The 20062-nt window shown below is 38.6% G+C and overlaps 1 protein-coding gene across 2 annotated transcripts in view; it reads right to left on the reverse strand.

Annotated features, from left to right (window-relative positions):
- zgc:110366 (uncharacterized protein LOC550476 homolog) overlaps nt 1-20062 on the reverse strand; it is a 71865-nt gene that overhangs the window by 14155 nt on the left and 37648 nt on the right. Inside the window, exons 5-7 of one of the 2 annotated variants that reach the window (XM_034029347.3) lie at nt 9823-10005; nt 9074-9133; nt 7667-7763 (exon numbers count right to left, since the gene is read on the reverse strand). In XM_034029347.3, the coding sequence (XP_033885238.1) occupies nt 7668-7763; nt 9074-9133; nt 9823-10005 (339 nt within the window). In that variant the 3' untranslated portion in view covers nt 7667. The remainder of the gene's footprint in view (nt 1-7666; nt 7764-9073; nt 9134-9822; nt 10006-20062) is intronic. The other variant, XM_059034725.1, reaches the window with a different exon arrangement.

A 20062-nucleotide genomic window follows, 5' to 3' on the forward strand; every position in this document is an offset into this window, starting at 1 on the left:
ATAATGATATAAGCATAACGGCCTCTTAAAAATGCCAAAATCAATGCTACATAATGATTTGTTGATTAACACTAGTTATCATTTACAAACTTTTGAAAAATCCTTCCCTAAGTTTTTGCACCAATGCAACGCTATTCTAGCCTACTTCCAATTCAAAAAGTAAAGAAATAACATTAAGAAACAACTCAGAACCTGAGTTTAGTTGGTCCTACCTGTCCTTGTTAGTCGCCAGTTAAAAACATTAGCATAATTTGTTTTTCAGTCAGAAATATGTGGCTAAATTCATGTGAAATAACTGGGCATTTTATATATATATATATAATCTCCTAAAGTCCAACTTCCACTGCCTCAAAGTGGCAGGAGGGTGACAACGGGTTCTCAAGACGATGTACAGCGGGGTCCCCTGACTCTGGCAGGTTCAACCATGCTGTGAAAGCTTGAGTAACATACTCAATTAAAGTGGAAGGGGCACTACAGATGGACGAGGCACTATAGATGGATGAACAGGAGGCGTTGGATTCATTGTGCACAAGAGAATCAAGAATAACATAGTAGAGATTGACAACTTGTCAGAGAGGTCAGCAAGACTGATGGTGAAAGTTTCAAGGAAGTATGAACTTCAGGTCATCCAAGTATATGCACCAACAACAAGCTATTCGGATGAAGAAGTTGAATATTTTTTTTGAAGTACAAGAACTACATGAAAATGGGAAGAGCCATTATAAGTTCATCATTGGTGACTTCAACGCCAAAATAGGAGCCCAGCAGGAGGACGAGAATTCGGGCGACAAATTTGGACATGGCGTCAGGAACGAGCGGGCGACAGACTAGTCAAATTTGCAGAGAACAAGAACTTATTCATCATGAACACCTTGTTCCAGAAGAAACCCATCAGGAAATGGACATGGAGAGGACCCAACAGAATGAAGAATGAAATTGACTACATACTCACCAACAAGAAGCACACCATACAAGATGTCTCAGTACTAAACAATTTTAACACAGGGAGTGACCACAGACTTGTAAGATGCAAAATACACCTAAACACAGCACTGGACAGAGTGAATCTCGTGATGACGAAATCCAACACAATCAATGTAGAAATGCTTCAGAAGAAAAGCCTGGTGTTTCAACTGGAACTGAAGAATAGATTCAGTGCTCTTCAAGATCTGCAAAAAGATGAAGCAATCGAGGTAAACAAAATCTATGAGGAAGTGACGCAAGTAATTGCAGAAACAGCAAAAAACATCGCTGGAACACAGAGTATAAAATGCGACCAGAATATCACTCAGGAGACAAAAGACCTCATGAAGAAAAGAAGGGAAATGAAACAAACAGCAGCTCTGAAGTCAAAGATTGAATACATTGAGCTCTGCAAGACAGTAAGAAAGATACACAGTCGTTCAACTGTAGGTTGGTAGAGAAAACTATTGAAAACAACCGAAGTATGAAGAAAACAAAATAAAGACTGATCGTTAGGAAAAAAAAGATTTTAGCAATCAAAAAAGAGGACGGGACTGTCATCAAGAAGCGCAAATTGATTTTTATAGAAAATTATATCAAGATGAAAAGAGCAATGTAGCAGATGACAAAACGAGGCAGAAAAAATGAAACCCGAGGAACAAGTTCTGGAAGATGTGAAACATGCTATCAAACATATGAAGACAGGAAAGGCACCCGGAGAAGACAGCATAACGATTGACATCGTGAAAGAAGGAGGTGAATGGGGGCTCCTGAGTGGCGCATCCGGTAAAGGCGCCCTATAGCCCGGAGGTTGCCGGTTCGAATCCAGGCTATTCCACTGCCGACTCTGGACGGGAGCTCCCAGGGGGTGGCGCACAATTGGCCGAGACCCGCCCGAGGGGGAGGGCTTAGGTGCCCAGCCAGGGTGTCCTTGGCTCACCACGCACCAACGACCCATGTAGACTGGCCGGGCGCCTGCGGGCTTGCCTGTAAGCTACCCAGAGCTGCGTTGTCCTCCAACGCCGTAGCTCTGGGTTGGCTGCATGGCAGGCCTGCAGAGTGAAAAAAAAGCAGTTGGCTGACAGCACACGCTTCAGAGGACAGCGTGTGTTCATCTTTGCCGCTCCCGAGTCAGGGGTAAAATCAATTGCCGACTACTAAATTAAAAAAAAGGAGGTGAAGAACTGACAAAAATACTGTGATATATTTTTACAGATTGTATTAAGCAAAAGAAAGTGCCAAACGACTGGAACAACGCATCTGTGATACTTTTACATAAGAAAGGAGACAAAGAAGACCTCAAGAACTACAGACCTATTAGTTTACTTCCTATAACCTACAACATTTTTACCAAGATACTCACCAACAGACATCAAGATAAATTTGACTCGGCACAATCAAATGAGCAAGCAGGATTCAGGAATGGATTTAGCACAATGGATCATCTTCAAGTCGTACGGCAAGTGATTCAAACCAGCAATGAATATGAACTACCACTTTGCTTGGGATTCATCGACTATGAAAAAGCCTTTGACTATGTTTACACATGATCTGTATTAAGCTCTCTGAAAAAACAAGGAATTGAGAAAATGTAAAGAGACTTGATCAGCACCATATACAAGAATGCAACATTCACAGTAAGACTCCATAAAAACAGCGACAGAATCAGGATTAAAAAAAGGACTTTGTCAAGGAGATACAATTTCCCCAAAGCTTTTCACGGCCACCCTAGAAAACATTTTCAAAACACTGGTTTGGGAAAATAAGGAAGATCAATGGAGCCTACTTGAATCACCTACGATTTGCTGATGACATCCTCATATTTACAACGTGCCCAGAAGAATTACAAACAAGAATACAAGAATTACACAAGGCTAGCATCAAAGCGGGTTTGAAAATGAACCTGAAGAAGACTCAAGTCATGTTCAATAAATATACCACTCCACAAGCAATTGAAGTCAATGGGATCAAGCTTGAAGAAGTCAATAACTACGTATACAGTTAGTTTCAGCAATGGAGAACCAAATGTGCGAAATCAACAGAAGAGCAAAAATGGGCTGGAGTACCTTTGAAAGATTAAGCATGGTTCTGAAAGGGAAACTACCTTATGCCTCAAGATTAAAGTCTTTGACCAATGCGTGCTGCCAGTGCTAAATTACGGATGCGAGACCTGGACCGTCAATGCAAAAATGACTCAAAAATCACAAACGACTCAACGGAGTATGGAAAGACGCATGCTGGGAATAACAAGAAGAGACAGGAAAAGGAAGAAATGAAATGGCAGTGGGCTGGACATGTAGCAAGAAGAAAAGACCATCGCTGGACCAAGGAGATACCAGACTGGATCCAAAGAGATATAAAGCGACCAAGAAGAAGACCTCCAGGAAGATGGCAAGATGAAATAAGGAAACACGCTGGATGAACGTCAATTAGGGACATAGCAGACAGGCTTTTGTGGAAGAATCTTGAGGAGGTCTTTTAAAGTCTACACCCCCTTTCAAAATTTTCACCTTTTGTTGCCTTATAGCCTGGAATTAAAATGCATTAAAATAGTTTTTTTTATTGATTTACACATCCTACCCTACAACTTCCAATTGAAAAAAAATATTCTAGAAATTTGTAGAAAATTAATTAAAAATAAAAACTGAAATAGCTTGGTTGGATAAGTGTCCACCCCCCTTGTAATAGCAATCCTAAATTAGCTCAGGAGTAACCAATCGCCTTCAAAATCACACACCAAGTTAAATTGTAGTGATTCACATGGTTTCAGGATAAATTCAGCAGTTCCTGTAGGTTTCCTCTGCTGGGTAGTGCATTTCAAAGCGAAGACTCAACCATGAGCATCAAGAAGCTTTCAAAAGAACTCCGGGACAAAGTTGTTGAAAGGCACAGATCAGGGGATGGGTATAAAAAATATCAAAGGCCTTGAATATCCCTTGGAGCACGGTCAAGACGATGGAGTGGAAGGTGTATGGCACCACCAAGACCCCGCCTAGATCAGTCTGACCCTCCAAACTGGATGATCGAGCAAAAAGGAGATTGATCAGAGAGGCTACCAAGAGGCCAATGGCAACTTTACAAGAGCTACAGACCTTTATGGCAAGACTGGTCAAAGTGTGCATGTGACAACAATATACCAAGCACTCCACAAATCTGGCCTGTATTTTACTCAAGAAAGACCACCTTGAATCCCGTTTGAAGTATGCAAAAAAACACTCAGGAGATCCTGTAGCCATGTGGCAAAAAGTTTTGTGGTCTGACGAAACTAAAATGGAACTTTTTGGCCTAAATTCAAAGCGTTATGTTTGGCACAAACCCAAGACAGCGCATCACCCAAAGAACACCATCCCTACTGTGAAGCATGGTGGTGGCAGCATCATGTTATGGGGATGTTTCTCATCAGCAGGGGCTGGGGCACTTGTCAGGATAGAAACGAAAATGAATGGCGCAAAGTACAAAGAAGTCCTTGAGGAAAACCTGCTGCCCTCTGCAAGAAAGCTGAAACTGGGGTGGAAGTTCACCTTTCCGTATGACAATGACCCAAAGCACACTGGAGCCAAATCTACACTGGAGTGGCTAAGGAACAAAAAGGTAAATGTCCTTGAGTGGCCCAGTCAGAGCCCCGACCTAAATCCAATCAAAAATTTGTGGCATTACTTGAAGATTGCTGTCCATCAATGCTCCCCAAGGAACTTGACAGAGCTTGAACAGTTTTGTAAAGAAGAATGGTCAAGTATTGCCAATTCTAGGTGTGCAAAGTTGGTAGAAACCTATCCCAATAGACTCACAGCTGTTATTGCTGCCAAAGGTGCTTCCACCAAGTATTAACTCAGGGGCTGGAGACTTATCCAATTATGATCTTTCAGTTTTGTATTTTTAATATATAATCTTTTTCTCAATAAAAACTTTTTTCCCCTTAACAGTGTGGAGTATGGTGTATAGATAAGTGGAAAAAATCCTAATTTAAATGCATGAAACTCTGAGGCACTGACACAACAAAATGTGAAAAAAGTTCAAGGGGGTGTAGACTTTCTATAGGCTATGTATGTATGTATGTATGTATGTGTATATATATATATATATATATATATATATATATATATATATATATATATATAACCTCCTACTAATCATGTCACAACAACACAGTACATGTATTTCACTACCAAACCAACACCAGAGCTGCTCTGATTATTGCTGGAGGCTAACTTCTCACAGATTCAGTCTGAGTTGGGAAGCGACTCTCGGAAGTCAAAATACAATAAAAATCACAATCTGTTTCAGACACAGGAATTCCTCAAGGCTTGAACAAACTAAGGGCCTTCACATCCTGATTACAAATACAGTGTCACTATAGGAGACAGCGCATGCATTTGTGGGTCAGCTGAAACTGAAAATATATTGTGGTTGCCCATTCGTTCTATAAATGGTGTATTTGAATATTTTTTTTTAACAGTACAGTCCAGTTGGCCAGGTCTGTGGCTGAAGTACGAGCATATATATATATATATATATTTTTTTTTAAATTGCACAAAGATGTCATTCATAACCAAACATGTCATGCTGAAAAACATTATTTCCCTGCGGTTTATTAAATACAGTTAAAAATAGCAATTATTAGGAATGTAGCATTACAGTTAAAAACACTAATACATATCTGTGGTTTAAAGCAGGTTATAAACGGTTCAACATTGTGTTGAAAAGCTGCTGTCTATTATAGAGGAAAATCTACTTGTATTTTTTTCTTTTACTACTTATTTATCATCTACATACTTTATCATGTTTAATAACAGTCATGCTAAATGTCTGAACATTTATTCAATCATCATGAATTAGTTATATTTAATAAATTGAGTCTACACAACTTTGAAGCCATTCGAAGCTGGAATAAGAATGTATGGTGGTGCTGTCACAGCTATACTAGATTATGGTTATGGCAGCGCCTCATTTATCCGCCACAGGTTTACAAGCCTGCTGTTCCTGTTTTATTAGCAGACTCTCTATTCAAAGTAAATATCTCAGATCTCGTTGCTAATTGGTCCCTCTCATCATCCATCTCAACACATTGGTCTACAATACTGGAAAACAAATCAATATATCTATTCACTTGCCAGGACAGATGTCAAAAACACTACAGCACATCTCAGAACCTACTACTGACTTCAGACAAGCACTCAGCAAATTATTCAAGGTCTTTGTGGAGCAAAAGTGTTGAGGAAAACGTATGAATGCGAGTAGCCGATAAGGAGGGATTTTAGGTCAGATGTTTCAAGATCTTTGCGGCAGTTCAAATGCACCATTTGTGCTTTTGTTTTTTGTTACTAATTATAAGCATTAACAGCTAACAATATCAAATTTGCCAGTAAATGTCTTGATAACAGTTCTATTGACCCCAATAATCAGATTATTCAACTACAAATCCACAGAGAAGTTTTAAACCCCATTTGTTTTATTCAATGAGTATTATGAGTATTAATCACCTTCATATGGCTACTAATTTCATATTGCAAAAAGCACAGAACATTGCTAAAAACAATGTTAACTTTTATGGATCTGGTCTTACGTATTTAATATACCACATTACTGTATACATGTCATTACATATTTATGATACTGCTGTTATATCGTTTTAAATTGTTGCTGGATAAAATGTATTCCGTGTTCTTAAATACATACGCAATAAAAAAATGTTGGGCATCTTCTAGACATTGACAGCGAACATTTGAAGCGGTGTCTCAGGTCAGTTTTGTTTACTGTCAGGTTTTTGTGGATTATCACAATAGACTGGGGAAAGCAATAGAACAGCGATATCTGACTGATGTGTGGTGTAGATCTCTCTCCAAAAGCTGTGTTAAGGATGCTGAAGTACCTTTCCAGAGATCCCTCACAATGGCACCTGTGTAGTTGTAATTACTGTGTTTGCATCCAAGATGTCTTTTTGCACAGCTCATGATGAGAGGTTTATAAGTGGATGGTTCTTAAATTGGGTGGTCTATGTAATGAACTCTCTCCAGGTATTTCAGTGAGATGACAAACCTAAGGTTATGTCTGTCTGCTCCTCAAATAGTCCATCCTTTGATGCTACCCCTATATAAGATCACTCACCTACAGAACATGAACATTTTAGAGGACCATGTGTAATGGTTTGGCTGCACATACCACTATGGCAGTTTGGCTGCTATAAGATGAGCACGATCTATCAGAAACCCTTCAACAGGAATGCGTGAAGAACTCATCAATGTGTTGGTGCATTCTTCAACAAACCATCAACATCTCAACAGGAGCTTCCCACAACACTGCTGAACTGTTATTGATGCATTTGAATGACACACATGCCATTACAAAATGAATAAACTTATGACTTTAATGGATAGCAGGATGAGGTTTTAATTTATTTTAACGACTGGTCATCCTTTAATGCACTAGCAATTTTACTATTATGTGTCATGAACCATGAATCACAGTAAAATAATTTGGTGATTAATCTTTTCTGAATTTAAATAGTGACCACTAACATTTGGGCTTGAGTATATACAATCTATTCTCAGAATAGTTGAAATAATTAAATCTGTCTCATAATGAAATCACATATAGAATACAATCACATAAAAGGAAGATGATTTGAAATCACCAGTGGCTTTTTTCACTGTTAAAATTACAAAGGATTCAGCTGTAAACAGTAAAAATAAATATGTCAACGTACATCATAAAATATGTGTAGGGTCCCAGGACACATGTCTCCCATCATGCATTCTGTTTAAAATAGCAACATCATCTTCTGCAAGGGAGAAACCCAGCACCTATGAGGTGGTGTTTAGAAACATATTTAGAAATGTAATAACAGAAAAACAGTGGAATGTCAAAGCTCTTGACTCCAATGTGTCATTCAGAAAGGAAAAACCAGACACTTTATTTAGGTGCACGTAAGAAGACACACTGTTCCTTATTCGTTTTAGATCTGCAGTTTTTTTCTATTCACAATAACAATTTGGAGTATTCAGGAGTCTGGACCACTGATACAGAGCATAAAAAGAAAAACAAGTAACTACAAAGCATTTGTTAATATTGCAGCATCTTTCACATGTTACAGAAAATAAGAGAAGCACCTGAAATGAATTCTTTATTGTAGAACACCTGCAACTTCCCTGCAGATCTCCATCTTTAATTTTGATATGGAAGTGGAAATCATTGAGGAATGGCCCCATTTTCTTACAGTACAATTTAAATGAGTTTTGTTATAGCTGCTCATGGTGGCTACACCCTACTGGTAGAGGTATGGCAGGTGTTTCTAATATCTTGTCCAGCCCTTGTACACAGTATTTCACATTGCATCACATCTCAAATAGGTGCAATAGAGTCTTTTCAATTGATAAAACAAAGGTAATAGCCCGATATACCAGTGCACATTAAAATGTGTCCATGGGCCTTCATTTAACCTTGAAAATATTTTTAATGTTTGTCTACTGTTTCTGAAACATTGCACTTGAAACTTGGCAGGCTTTAACAATTATTCTCTGGGTTATGAAAGACATGACTGAGCTGAGACTTGGCTAACTCAAGAGAAGGACAAGCTGACCCACTGAATGCTATGCCCAGCCAAACTGCTGCTATAGAACGGACCACTAGACAAGCACCCTACTGTTGTTTTCTATGAAGAAGGGCATATTACCAACTATTAATAAAGAACATTAAGTGTCAGTCTGGGAGAGCGGTACTGTAATTGTGTATGGAACTATAGAGAAAGCTGTTTATAATAGTACCACATGTGAACGCCAGTGTAACACCGATAATGTCCAGCATTTTAAATTGAGCTATACTAGAGTGCTAGTTCATTGGCAGATATAGCGATTACTCAGAATTCTAGTCACTGAACAGCACCCCCCCAAAACAGAAGATAATTAATTACCACAGAAAGCCTGAGCTGGGTTTAATGACTTCAGATGATCTGCATGGATCTAGTTACCAGCTAAACTCCTCCACATGCTCCATTCATACTTCCGTGGTAATGTAACCTTCCTATATTTAATCACTCCCACATGGATAGCTGGAGATGTCAAATTAGTCCTAACAATCAATGCCAATTTGTTTGTTTTTAAAGAAAATCACTTACTTGACAGTTTTCTAATATCCTTTCTTCTTTGGTTGACTTGGGGATTGTAACGACTCCATTCTTAAAACACACAAAAAAGAATGAAAAAAGAACATTACAATACTTGTGCAACAGAAACCAGTAAATATGTTAAACTGCTTATTGCCTACAGTTTTGATTTGTCTCTTGCTAAACGAATAGTGCTTTCTAGCAGTGGAGCCCGATTTTAAACTCAATTTGTCAGTGTTGGCCTTCCGTTGCGTGTGGACTTTGAGAATTCTTCGAATGTAACTTCATACTGCCCTTGGTCTTTGTGTACCCTGGAAACCACTACGGGTGAAGTCTTTCGAACTTGCTCTTGAGTTAAATATCTGACCTGCTGTATTTATTATTATTTTTTTAGAATTCCTAAGCGGAGCGGTTTAATTACTTGCAACTGGCTTAACTTGGTGGACTGTACGATATCTGCATGTAAAAGCAACCAAAACCTCTTCAAAACATGGTTCTGGTCCATTCACTCCCCCTTCAGTGCTCCACATGTAGGTTTCAGTGCACAGGGCCACACAAATATACTCCTATAACAATCATTTTAGCTGGAATATTAATAGAAAGCATAGTAACCATGACAATCAATGAAAGCAGAAACAACCTTCAAAAATCATGAAGAGCACCCAGAATGGAATATTAAAAAGGTAAGAAATGCTATATTAGGATACTGTAGATGGTATATAGTCTCCGTCAGACCGGAGACCCTATTGAAATCGTCTTGCCTGTACGCTCCAGCGGATGCAGATCTGGGACGGGGTCCTGTTGTACTTCTTTGCGAGCTCGATTATGGTAGGGTGAGTGAGACTCTCCCCCTTAGCCAGGGGGCAGTAGCCCTCAAACACGATCCCTTCAGCCTTGCAGTAATCCACCAGCTCCTGTGGCCTGTAGAAAGGGTGATACTCAACCTAGGCAGGGAATATAGAACGGGACTTTAATCAAAACAACAGCAATAGTGAAGGTTCAACACTACAGTAATGTTAGCTGGGACACCAATCATTGACTTTACCTGTTCCTTGTTAGTCAAACGTCCCAATAATCCTCAATCAAAAGACAAGAGAGGCCCTTTTCAAAGGATTAACACCATTGTTAAAGGAACCCCTAATTGTTTCAAACATGTTCCACACAGTCATTTAGAAAAGTTTACGGAAATACTGCCTTTTGAAAAGAAGAATTCCCCAATCTCTGGTGAAAAACAAAAGCCTTTCTTTTTTTTTTGTTCTTGCTCTTTGTTTTCTTTAAAAGAGTGCCATTGCAAACCATAAAGTAATAAACAAAGGAACGGGTTTAATTAAAGCAATACATGGAACAGTTATTTAATAATTTTTGGTGAAACACAAGAAACTGTAAAAATGTACAAGCAATTATAACTAACAATTATAATAGTTGGTGCTATAGAATCCCATTGGCATGTATTGAGTCATGATCAAGCCTGCCCTGGACTGGAGGGACCACCCTTTCTCTTAGAGGGTGACAGAGCAGTTCACTATATCCTATCTTCACCATCTTACACTCTCACATGTCCTCACATTTCAAAATGCAGATGTATGGGTGGCTCCTGAGTGGCGCATCCGGTAAAGGCGCTCCGCGTGGAGTGCAGGATGCGCCCTATAGCCTGGAGGTCGCCGGTTTGAGTCCAGGCTATTCCACTGCCCACTGCGCAGAATTGTCCGAGCACCGCCCGGGGGGGGAGGTCTTAGGTCAGCCACGGTGTCCTCGGCTCGCCGCACACCAGCGACCCCTGTAGACTGGCCGGGCGCCTGCGGGCTTTCCTGTAAGCTGCCCAGAGCTGCGTTGTCCTCCGACCCTGTAGCTCTGGGTTGCCTGCATGGTGGGCCTGCAGAGTGAAAAGAAGTGTTCGCTGACTACACATGTTTCGGAGGACAGCGTGTGTTCATCTTCGCCGCTCCCGAGTCAGCGCAGGGGTGGTAGCGGTGAGCGGAGCATAAAATACAATTGGATATTTCAAATTGGGAGAAAAACGATGTAAAATCAATTGGTGACTACTAAAAAAATAAATAAATAAATAAAAAAAACACAGCTGTATTTCCGTCGATGTGGAGGAGACAGTGTGTCTAGATCATAAAAACCAACCAAACATTGTGAACAAGAACAAGGCCCTGAGGTTGGTCCCTGGGCAGAACTCTATAATCCCAGAGGACAGTATTGTTGTTTCTTGAATGACCCCAGTGTCTAAACTGTTACAATATCACCCAGTAAACTGTTTCACATATGTATGCCTGGGTGTTTCCACACTAGGTATACCAACATGTGAATTGCCTTTACACAGGAATGTCTTCTCCTGACTTGACTTACAGCTTTCTAGAGAGAAGTTCACTGTTTTTTACAGTTCAGTTTAACCACAATTTGGCCTGATTCAGCAAGGTAAAATATGAATCAAATCCATGGCTTTTCTTTTGTTAGATAATGTTTTTGTAAATAATACTACAGTAGATTAGTTTCAGTTCAATACAAGGCTTACATAAAGGCTGACACGGGTTACTTACATGCTTTTTACCTGAGCTTGGTCACGTACTGCAAGTCATAAAAATCATAAAACCATACCCAGTTATGTATACATATTACACCAGATGTTTACTGTGGGGAAAATAACATTTTTTTTTTTTTTTTTTTTTAATTAACACTGATAAATCCATAAGTCATTTCAATTAAAATACAAATACAATCAGCCTTTTCCAAAAGCCCTTTTTAACCCTTTCAGTTCTGAATTATTTTTGTCAAACTGAAAAATAAACTCTTACCAAGTATACACGAGAACAGGACCATTTTTTTTTTTTTTTTTACAGTTACAGTATTTATACACTACCTCAGACTGGGACAGAGATTTTCGACAGCATATGCCGGAACTAAAAGGTTTAAAGTCTTACTTTTATATTTCAATCCTGTTAAAAAATTTTAAAAAATACACGTTTGAATTGAAAATGGCTTTGAGTAAAACAGCACATTGAATTCCATTCTGACAATTTAAAAAGCGACATTTCATGTCGCTGTACAATACATCAGGTCTTGTCAGATATGGCTCATTATTATTATTATTATTATTATTATTATTATTATTATTATTATTATTATTATTATAATGATGGAAAGTAACAAACTTATCAAGTTATACTTAAAGTCAGCTTCAAAACCAAAAGGAACATAGAGTTATTTATAAAGAAGTACAGCAGAAAGTCAAATGACTCATGACCCATCAAATAAGCAATGTTTTAATACATGTGTATTGCATGAATACAAGGTCTGCACCATGGCTCCAATGCATGGCTCTTGAGCTCCACAATATGGCTCTTGATTTAGAGGGGAAGGCTGGAAATATTCAGTAGCTTTTGGTAGAAGCCAGTCAAAAATAGATGCTGTGCAAGTGTTTAAGCAGGTAACTTGTTTAGTGCGCCCAAAAACAGTTAAACATTTTGTGTCCCTTTGTTTCTTAAGGCTTTTTAAGATCTCTCTGGTCATCAATATGGCTCTTTCAGACAAAAATGCTGGACAGGTCTGGTCTGCAGCTTTAACATGAGGAATAATTGGAAAAGAAAACAAAAATGGTCAGGTCAGCTGTGTTTAACTAGTAAAATTCATTGGAGCATTGGATCTTCAAATGTGTTTACAGAAGCCAGAGGTTCTGTGTGTAGCTTCAAGTGGTGTGTTGAATTGACCAGCCAATTCATACTTGTGGGTTTTGTAACCTTGACTTTTTACAATAGTTTTTTTTTTTTTTCTTTTAATTTTTTTATGAAAAAACATTTTGTATTAATAAAGAGTTGCTGGTTTATTTCACAATAGTCTACAGCAGTTTCATGAAAATCAAACTTTATTTTATTATTGAAAACAGCCTTTTCTTAAACAGCTCACAGGTTAAAGCTTTGTGAACTATGTCATATCTAACCCTTTGTTGTTAACCAAATCCTACTGTGCTCAGGATTAGCATACGCTTTGGTTTAGCTTTAGCATGACGTATAAGCCCAGTACAAAGGTACTTTGTGACAATATGACTCATGTTAAAAGGTTTTGGAGGCTTATCATGACAGACCCAAAACACGAGATTCAAACAGGGATTTGATTTTCATAAATGAACAAAGATCTCATAATGGGGTTTAACTCTTTGAAGGTCATTTCGATTCCATAATTTTTGAAAAAACATTGTTAAGCAAAACCAAGTCGACCGGTTCTCCGTAGGAAATTTGGATTCCTTTTCTCTATGGGACTGAAAGGAACATCCACCACTGTGGTTAATCAAAGTCTGGCTTCTAGCTGGTCACCTAGATACAGAAAGAATATGTTAAGCCCTGAAAAGGGTGCTTCTATAATGGGAACTTTGTTAGACCACCATTTTTACTCAATCTGTTAACTGTTTCTGCCCGGAGGTAGCAGAACATGAAAGGTTAAATCAATGTTTTTCCATTTATTCTAAGTTTGTTTTCCCAAAAGCTAGGAAAACTGTTTTGGCTTTAATTGAATCTCTGGAAAATGTTTGGTTTGAACTGTCGCAGTGGTCTTTTTTCAAACTGGGACCCCTATGAAATGAATTGGAACTACAGCGATCCCGATTAAAATATTATAGAGCTATATCTATATGTAGATTAATATTAAGAATAATGTATTGTTTTAAAATAGATAGACGTTCATAACAAAACTCTCTTCAAAATATGTACTACAATTGCAGAGCAGGTATTAAAAAAAAACTAGTCAGTCTGCTTGTGATGTGGTTTACAATCCCCAGTTTGAGAACTCCTGAACTAGAGCAAAGAACTGGAAAATGGTCTATGTGCATTCTTAACTCATCTCTGAGTTATGTTTAGCTTTCCGTTTTAGTCTTCAGCTAACACATGATAAAGGTCCCAAATTACTTTTATGATAAGCAAAAAAGGTTTAGTTGCAGAACATTAACCCAGCAATCAGTAACTATATAGTATCTTATGATAAACTAATCACATACTTACAAAAAAGTAGTGATTATTCCAAATATGCATTTGTTGATAATGTATGCCAGCAGTATGTGTAATACTAAAATTCCCTTTGCAGGATGTAGCACACTGGTGGAATTCTCTGAAAAGGCACATGCACACTGGACTTCATTTCTTCATGCCAGATTGCTCTAATTGTGTCAGTATTCAGCATGCTGCCCAAGTTGCATGTAAAATGAGAATTCCTGAGGAAAAGCATTTTCAAAATCATGTAAACACAATCTGTGGAGCACATATTACACAACCTCATGTGTGGCATACTCCAATACGCAGAATACTAAGTGCATGTGTAGTGTCCTGTGCAATCGTTTTACACCATCTCTAAACAGGCCCTTTTTATTTCCTCCTTTAGGTTACCCTGCATCCACATACAGTCAAGTGACTTTCTATTGTTTATTTTAAACAATTACACAACTATATTATATGGCCGACATTTGTTTTTCTTCTATATGTGTAAAATGGCTTTCCTTAGATACAATGCTACGTTAAAAAAATGACCAGATTTTTTTAATGTATTGCCTTGTCCCAAAGAATCTGGGAAATGACTTTCTTTTTTCAGCAATGACAAGCTTTATCCTGTTTCACATCTCTAGAGCATGATGTATATCCAAGCAACAGTGGCTAGAAACAATGGGCTGGCGTGTGAAGGCATGACGAAGACTTGCAGTGACCCCAAACTACTGTGATTAAAACGTTACGCTGCCACAGGAAATGGGTTCAAGAAGCAGACTGTAACCTCTGACTTTTCTGGATTCCTAGCAGGGCGTTTCACATTAGGTGTCAATTCTCGCTCGCTCACAAACATTTTCTAAACATGCTTTTACACATGCCCTGAAACATTCTAACTCATTCTAGTTACATCTGCATTTACAGTGCATTCTAGTCCTTCGTCATTTCATTGTGCCCCCAAATATCACTATTCTGTTGTTAGGGTAGACGCCATTTAATTGATGAGTCAAGAAAAGTCACTTTGAAGAGCACTACCCATCCCAAGAGAAATAAAGCCACACAATAACTCTACAAAACGTAAATGGTGTTGTCATTTTCCTTTTCTCTTTAATTCATACCAGACCCCAGAACAAGTTTTTTTTAAAATCCTATAACTTCTATTTTATAGCGTTTTGTTTGCAAGAACTTACAGCCACTTTGAATGCAGCCGTTCTACTTCAGATATTTTTTTTCATGATGAAGTAACTGCAAAGATATGCCAGTTATCTTTTCTAATTATTTATTCAAACATGGGGGAAAGGGATGAAGAAAAACCATATGGATTAATTACTGTATATAAAACTACTGTTAAAAAGTAATGCAAGGTGGGTTGCTGCATCAACCTGTTGACTTTCTAAGGAACAAGATTAGTTTCCCCATGCAAACAAAATAGATCAAGAACATAAATCAGAAAATTTAGAAGTAACATTGTTATGTGAAATAGTTTTTTAACAGCACTTTACATTACTAGGGAATCAACCTGATGGGTGATCCTGGGGTAACCACACATATGTTGCTAACGCAATCAAGGGTGATCGCCCAGTGCAGTAAAATGCTCTAATAAAGTTCAGCTGGGGGTTATCCCACAGGGGGAATGAGCAGATCAAACAGACAGCTAAGTGCAGGAGAGTGAAGACTGTGTACAGAGGATCATATTTTAAAGTTTGTCTCCATAATTTGTATTGTGTTAAAACCCTTGATACAATAATTTGACTATTCTTACAAGCAACTAAGTTGTTTGTATAATACCAGTATCTATAGAAAAAAGCTGTGAAACTGCACTCAAGTCAAAACCAGGCACATATACAGTGCCGTGAAAAAGTATTTGCCCCGTCTGATTTTCTGCATTTTTGCACATTTTTCACATTGTATTTGGTCAGATTTTGTGTGGGTTGTAGTAGTATATAGAGGGAGTCTGAGAGAAAAAATGACACCAAAGTTTGGTGCTTCTTTCATTTGTTTGGTGTGCAAGGTAATCAAACATGCAATCTTCAGGTGTGAAAAAGTTATTGCCCCCCCTAGTTAACTCAACCCAATTAAAGGTATAATTAGGGGCAGCTGTTTGAGTACTTTGGTTAACAACCAGGCCTGATTTGGGCCAGCCCTGCCCAATATAAATCTGACTAACTTTGGCCCTTACCATCAGAGTGAAGTTGTCAGCACACAGGTTGTAGAGGCACATCATGCCACGAAAAAAATAAATTTCTGAAGACCTCCGGAAAAAAATTGTTGATGCCTATCAATCTGGAAAGGGTTACAAAGCCATTTCTAAGGCTCTGGGGCTCCACCAAACCACAGTCAGAGCCATATTGTCCAAATGGAGAAAGTATGGGACAGTAGTGAATCTTCCCAGGAGTGGCCGTCCTGCCAAAATCTCTCCAAGAGCAAAGCGAAAAATCGTCCAGGAAGTCAAAAAGAACCTTAGAAGAACACCCAGGGATCTGCAGGCCTCTCTCGCCTCGGCTAAGGTCAGTGTTCATGACTCCACCATCAGAAAGACACTGGGCAAAAATGGGATTCATGGCAGAGTAGCAAGGTGGAAACCATTGCTCACTCAAGTTTGCCAAAAAGCACCTGGATGATCCTCAAGAGTTCTGGAACAATGTTCTATGGACAGATGAGTCAAAAGTGGAACTTTTTGGCCGACATGGGCCCATTGTGTCTGGCGAAAACCAAACACTGCATTCCACAGTAAGAACCTCATACCAACGGTCAAGCATGGTGGTGGTAGTGTCATGGTTTGGGGATGCTTTGCTGCATCAGGACCTGGCGCCTTGCCATCATTGAAGGAACCATGAATTCTGCTCTGTATCAGAGAATTCTACAGAAGAATGTCAGGCCATCTGTCCGTGAGCTGAAGCTGAAGCGCAGCTGGGTCATGCAGCAAGACAATGATCCGAAACACACAAGCAAGTCTACATCAGAATGGTTGAAGAACAAGAAATTTAAAGTTTTGGAATGGCCTAGTCAAAGTCCAGACCTAAACTCCATTGAGATGTTGTGGCAGGACCTGAAACGAGCAGTTCATGCTCGAAAACCCACAAATGTCACTGAGTTGAAGCAGTTCTGCATGGAGGAGTGGGCCAAAATTCCTCCACGGCGCTGTGAGTGACTAATCAATAACTACAGGAAGCGTTTGGTTGCAGTTATTGCTGCTAAAGGTGGCATAACCAGTTATTGAGACTAAGGGGGCGATTACTTTTTCACACGGGGGCATTAGGTGTTGCATAACTTTCTTTAATAAATAAATGAAATATGTATCAAATTTTTGTGCTATTTGTTCACTCAGGGTCCCTTTTATCTAATATTAGGTTATGGTTGAAGATCGGATAACATTCAGTGTCAAAAATATGCAAAAATGCAGAAAATCAGACAGGTGGCAGAAACTTTTTCACGGCACTGTATAACAGTATATTTATCTTCAATGATCCTTTACAAACCTAATATAAATCTGCAGAGTAGCGCTTCCATCCCTTTTTGCTTTTTAGCTAATGTGTGGGGAAAAAAAAACACACCCAAAATGTTGGGTCCCACTGCTGTAACACAGTGGTGCTGTGGCTAGTTAAAGGCACATTTCAAGGTTATAAAGAGAAAATGACCATTCTGATGAAGAAAAGCTGAACAATATCTTTTGACATTGCTGCCAAAACGAAACACAAAGGAGGTTAGTCAGATTCCTCTGACCTTTACTGGCAGTTTCCTGCTGCCAGCAACAAGCTACAGTCCTGGCAGTGTGGGACCCTCTTGTGAGAGAGGACTTTCTGGGGCCCACGCAAAGCATTGAGACAGAATATCAAGCTCCACCATTTTATTGTGAAAAAAACCAAAAACATCTACTAAAACTATAAACAAATCTAAGCAACTCAACTCAGATGCAGGTTACTGATTTAAGGAATCAGTGAGTCAATTGTTTGTTATTAGTTTACTAAATCGTTTACAACAAAATAGTTGTGGAAAATTTGCACTGGATGCAGTAAAGGAAATACGGAAAGGGAAATGGCTCGAGTTTTTCAAGACCCTTGACCTGATGACAAACTCAAATAAACTCAACGCTTTGCAAAACAGATATCTAAAACATAGTCGACTCCACCCCCTTATTTTTTTACCATTTTATTGTTGATGCAATATAATGCCAATATCATTACAGAACCCCTGTCTCCTTGCTTTAATTTAAGATATTCAAATTGCTGCCACTGCCAGATTATTTTTGGGGAAAGATAAATAAATAAAGGAGAACTCTGAAATGCAACAAAACTAAAAAAAACGTGCAGAACAAACATCATCAAGACTGTATAAGTACTGCCATTAACTTTAAAAAGATATGCAAAAGTTACTGATGGCACAAGAATATAACTTCCAGGAACAGATGAGCTTTTGAAATCTGTACAGAAGACCCTAAATGGTAAATGCATATGTGAACATATTTATTCATTCATTTCTGCAAGAAAAGGAATCGTGTTGCCTGTGTAGTTTGTAGTGTGGACTGTTTCAAATAACAAGACGCTTCTTTTCTGTCAAAAGCAATCCGATTTTTCATTGGCCCTGGCACTTTGTATCGTGGCAGGCTTATTTTAAATCAAGATCTTTGCTGTTTCTCAAAAGCCCTCCTCTGACGATTGGTAAATGGTTTCACACTGGAACACAGCATCTATCAATGGTCAGGGAAAACACCACAATGTTTTATTTTATACATATATACACACTGCTGTGCAAAAGTCTTAGACATGTTGCATTTTCTACTCTTTTCTACTCTGATGCATTATAAGCATCAACAATTTACTCAAAGCCTCCACTAGTGTTTTCTACTATTATAACAACCTTGACCTGCATAAAGAAAGAAAAACATTGAAGTAGCTCGCATCACTCGATTTTCAACATGTGATATCTGAAGCATAATCAACAAGTACAGAGAAACATCATCTGTAATTGACAAACCCAGGACTAGAAGACCCAAAAAGCTGTCTAACAAGGATGAGCAATACTTGAAGATAATATCCTAAAGCCTTGCAGTGACAACAGAACTCGGAGAAAGCACAGGTGTTGTTGTCCATCCATCAACAGTCCAAAGCACCTTTGACCATTGTTCCATAGTCCAATTCCTGTGCATATTTTAGCCTTTTAGTCTTGTTCCCCTTTCTTACTGCAATACATCAAAGTCCTGATTTCAAGAGTGTGCCTTCTGCCAGTTCTGTTGTCAATTCAACGCTTGTCTTTTTTCTATTCCTTAAGGATATTATCTTCAAGTATTGCTCATCCTTGTCAGACAGCTTTTTGGGTCTTCCAGTCCTGGGTTTGCCAATTACTGATGATGTTTCTCTGTACTTGTTGATTATGCTGCGGATACTACACCTTACAAAACGAGTGATGGGATCTATTTCACTAAATGTTTTTCCTTCTTTATGCAAGTCAAGGTTGTTATAATTGTAGAAAACACTAGTGGAGGCTTTGAGTAAATTGTTGATGCTCATAATTAGAGTAGAAAAATGCAACGTCTAAGACTTTTGCACATCAGTATATATATATATATATATATATATATATATATATATATATTGTGAAATCAGGCATTTTGCATTTTGTGAAACGCCTGATTCACTTTTGAATCCCCAGGGCTGGAATTTGGTGGCAGGCTATTGAAATATATAGGAGAATGGATGATGATTTGTTAAACATTGTAATAACTAGCAATCCAGACTCCTACTTAAACATTCAGAAACTATTGTTGTTGTCTCTGACACTGCCATTAGGCAGTGCTGCTTGTGAGTGTGGGTTTACACATGTCAACATTTTAATCAGCCTCACGCCTTTCTGCCCTGATATTCATATGTGTAAGATGACCACTGAAACCTTTAATACTGAACCCAGCATCCTTGACAGGAATCATTTTGAAAATTGGTGCTAAACTGTTTTGAAAGTTTTGAACTGGGGACCTCCTGGTTACAAGCCCTTTTCTTTAACCACTTGACCAAACAGCCTCCTAGTTAAACAGTCATGT

This window comes from Acipenser ruthenus, chromosome 12 (genome assembly GCF_902713425.1).
Source record: "Acipenser ruthenus chromosome 12, fAciRut3.2 maternal haplotype, whole genome shotgun sequence".
Lineage (NCBI taxonomy): Eukaryota > Metazoa > Chordata > Actinopteri > Acipenseriformes > Acipenseridae > Acipenser > Acipenser ruthenus.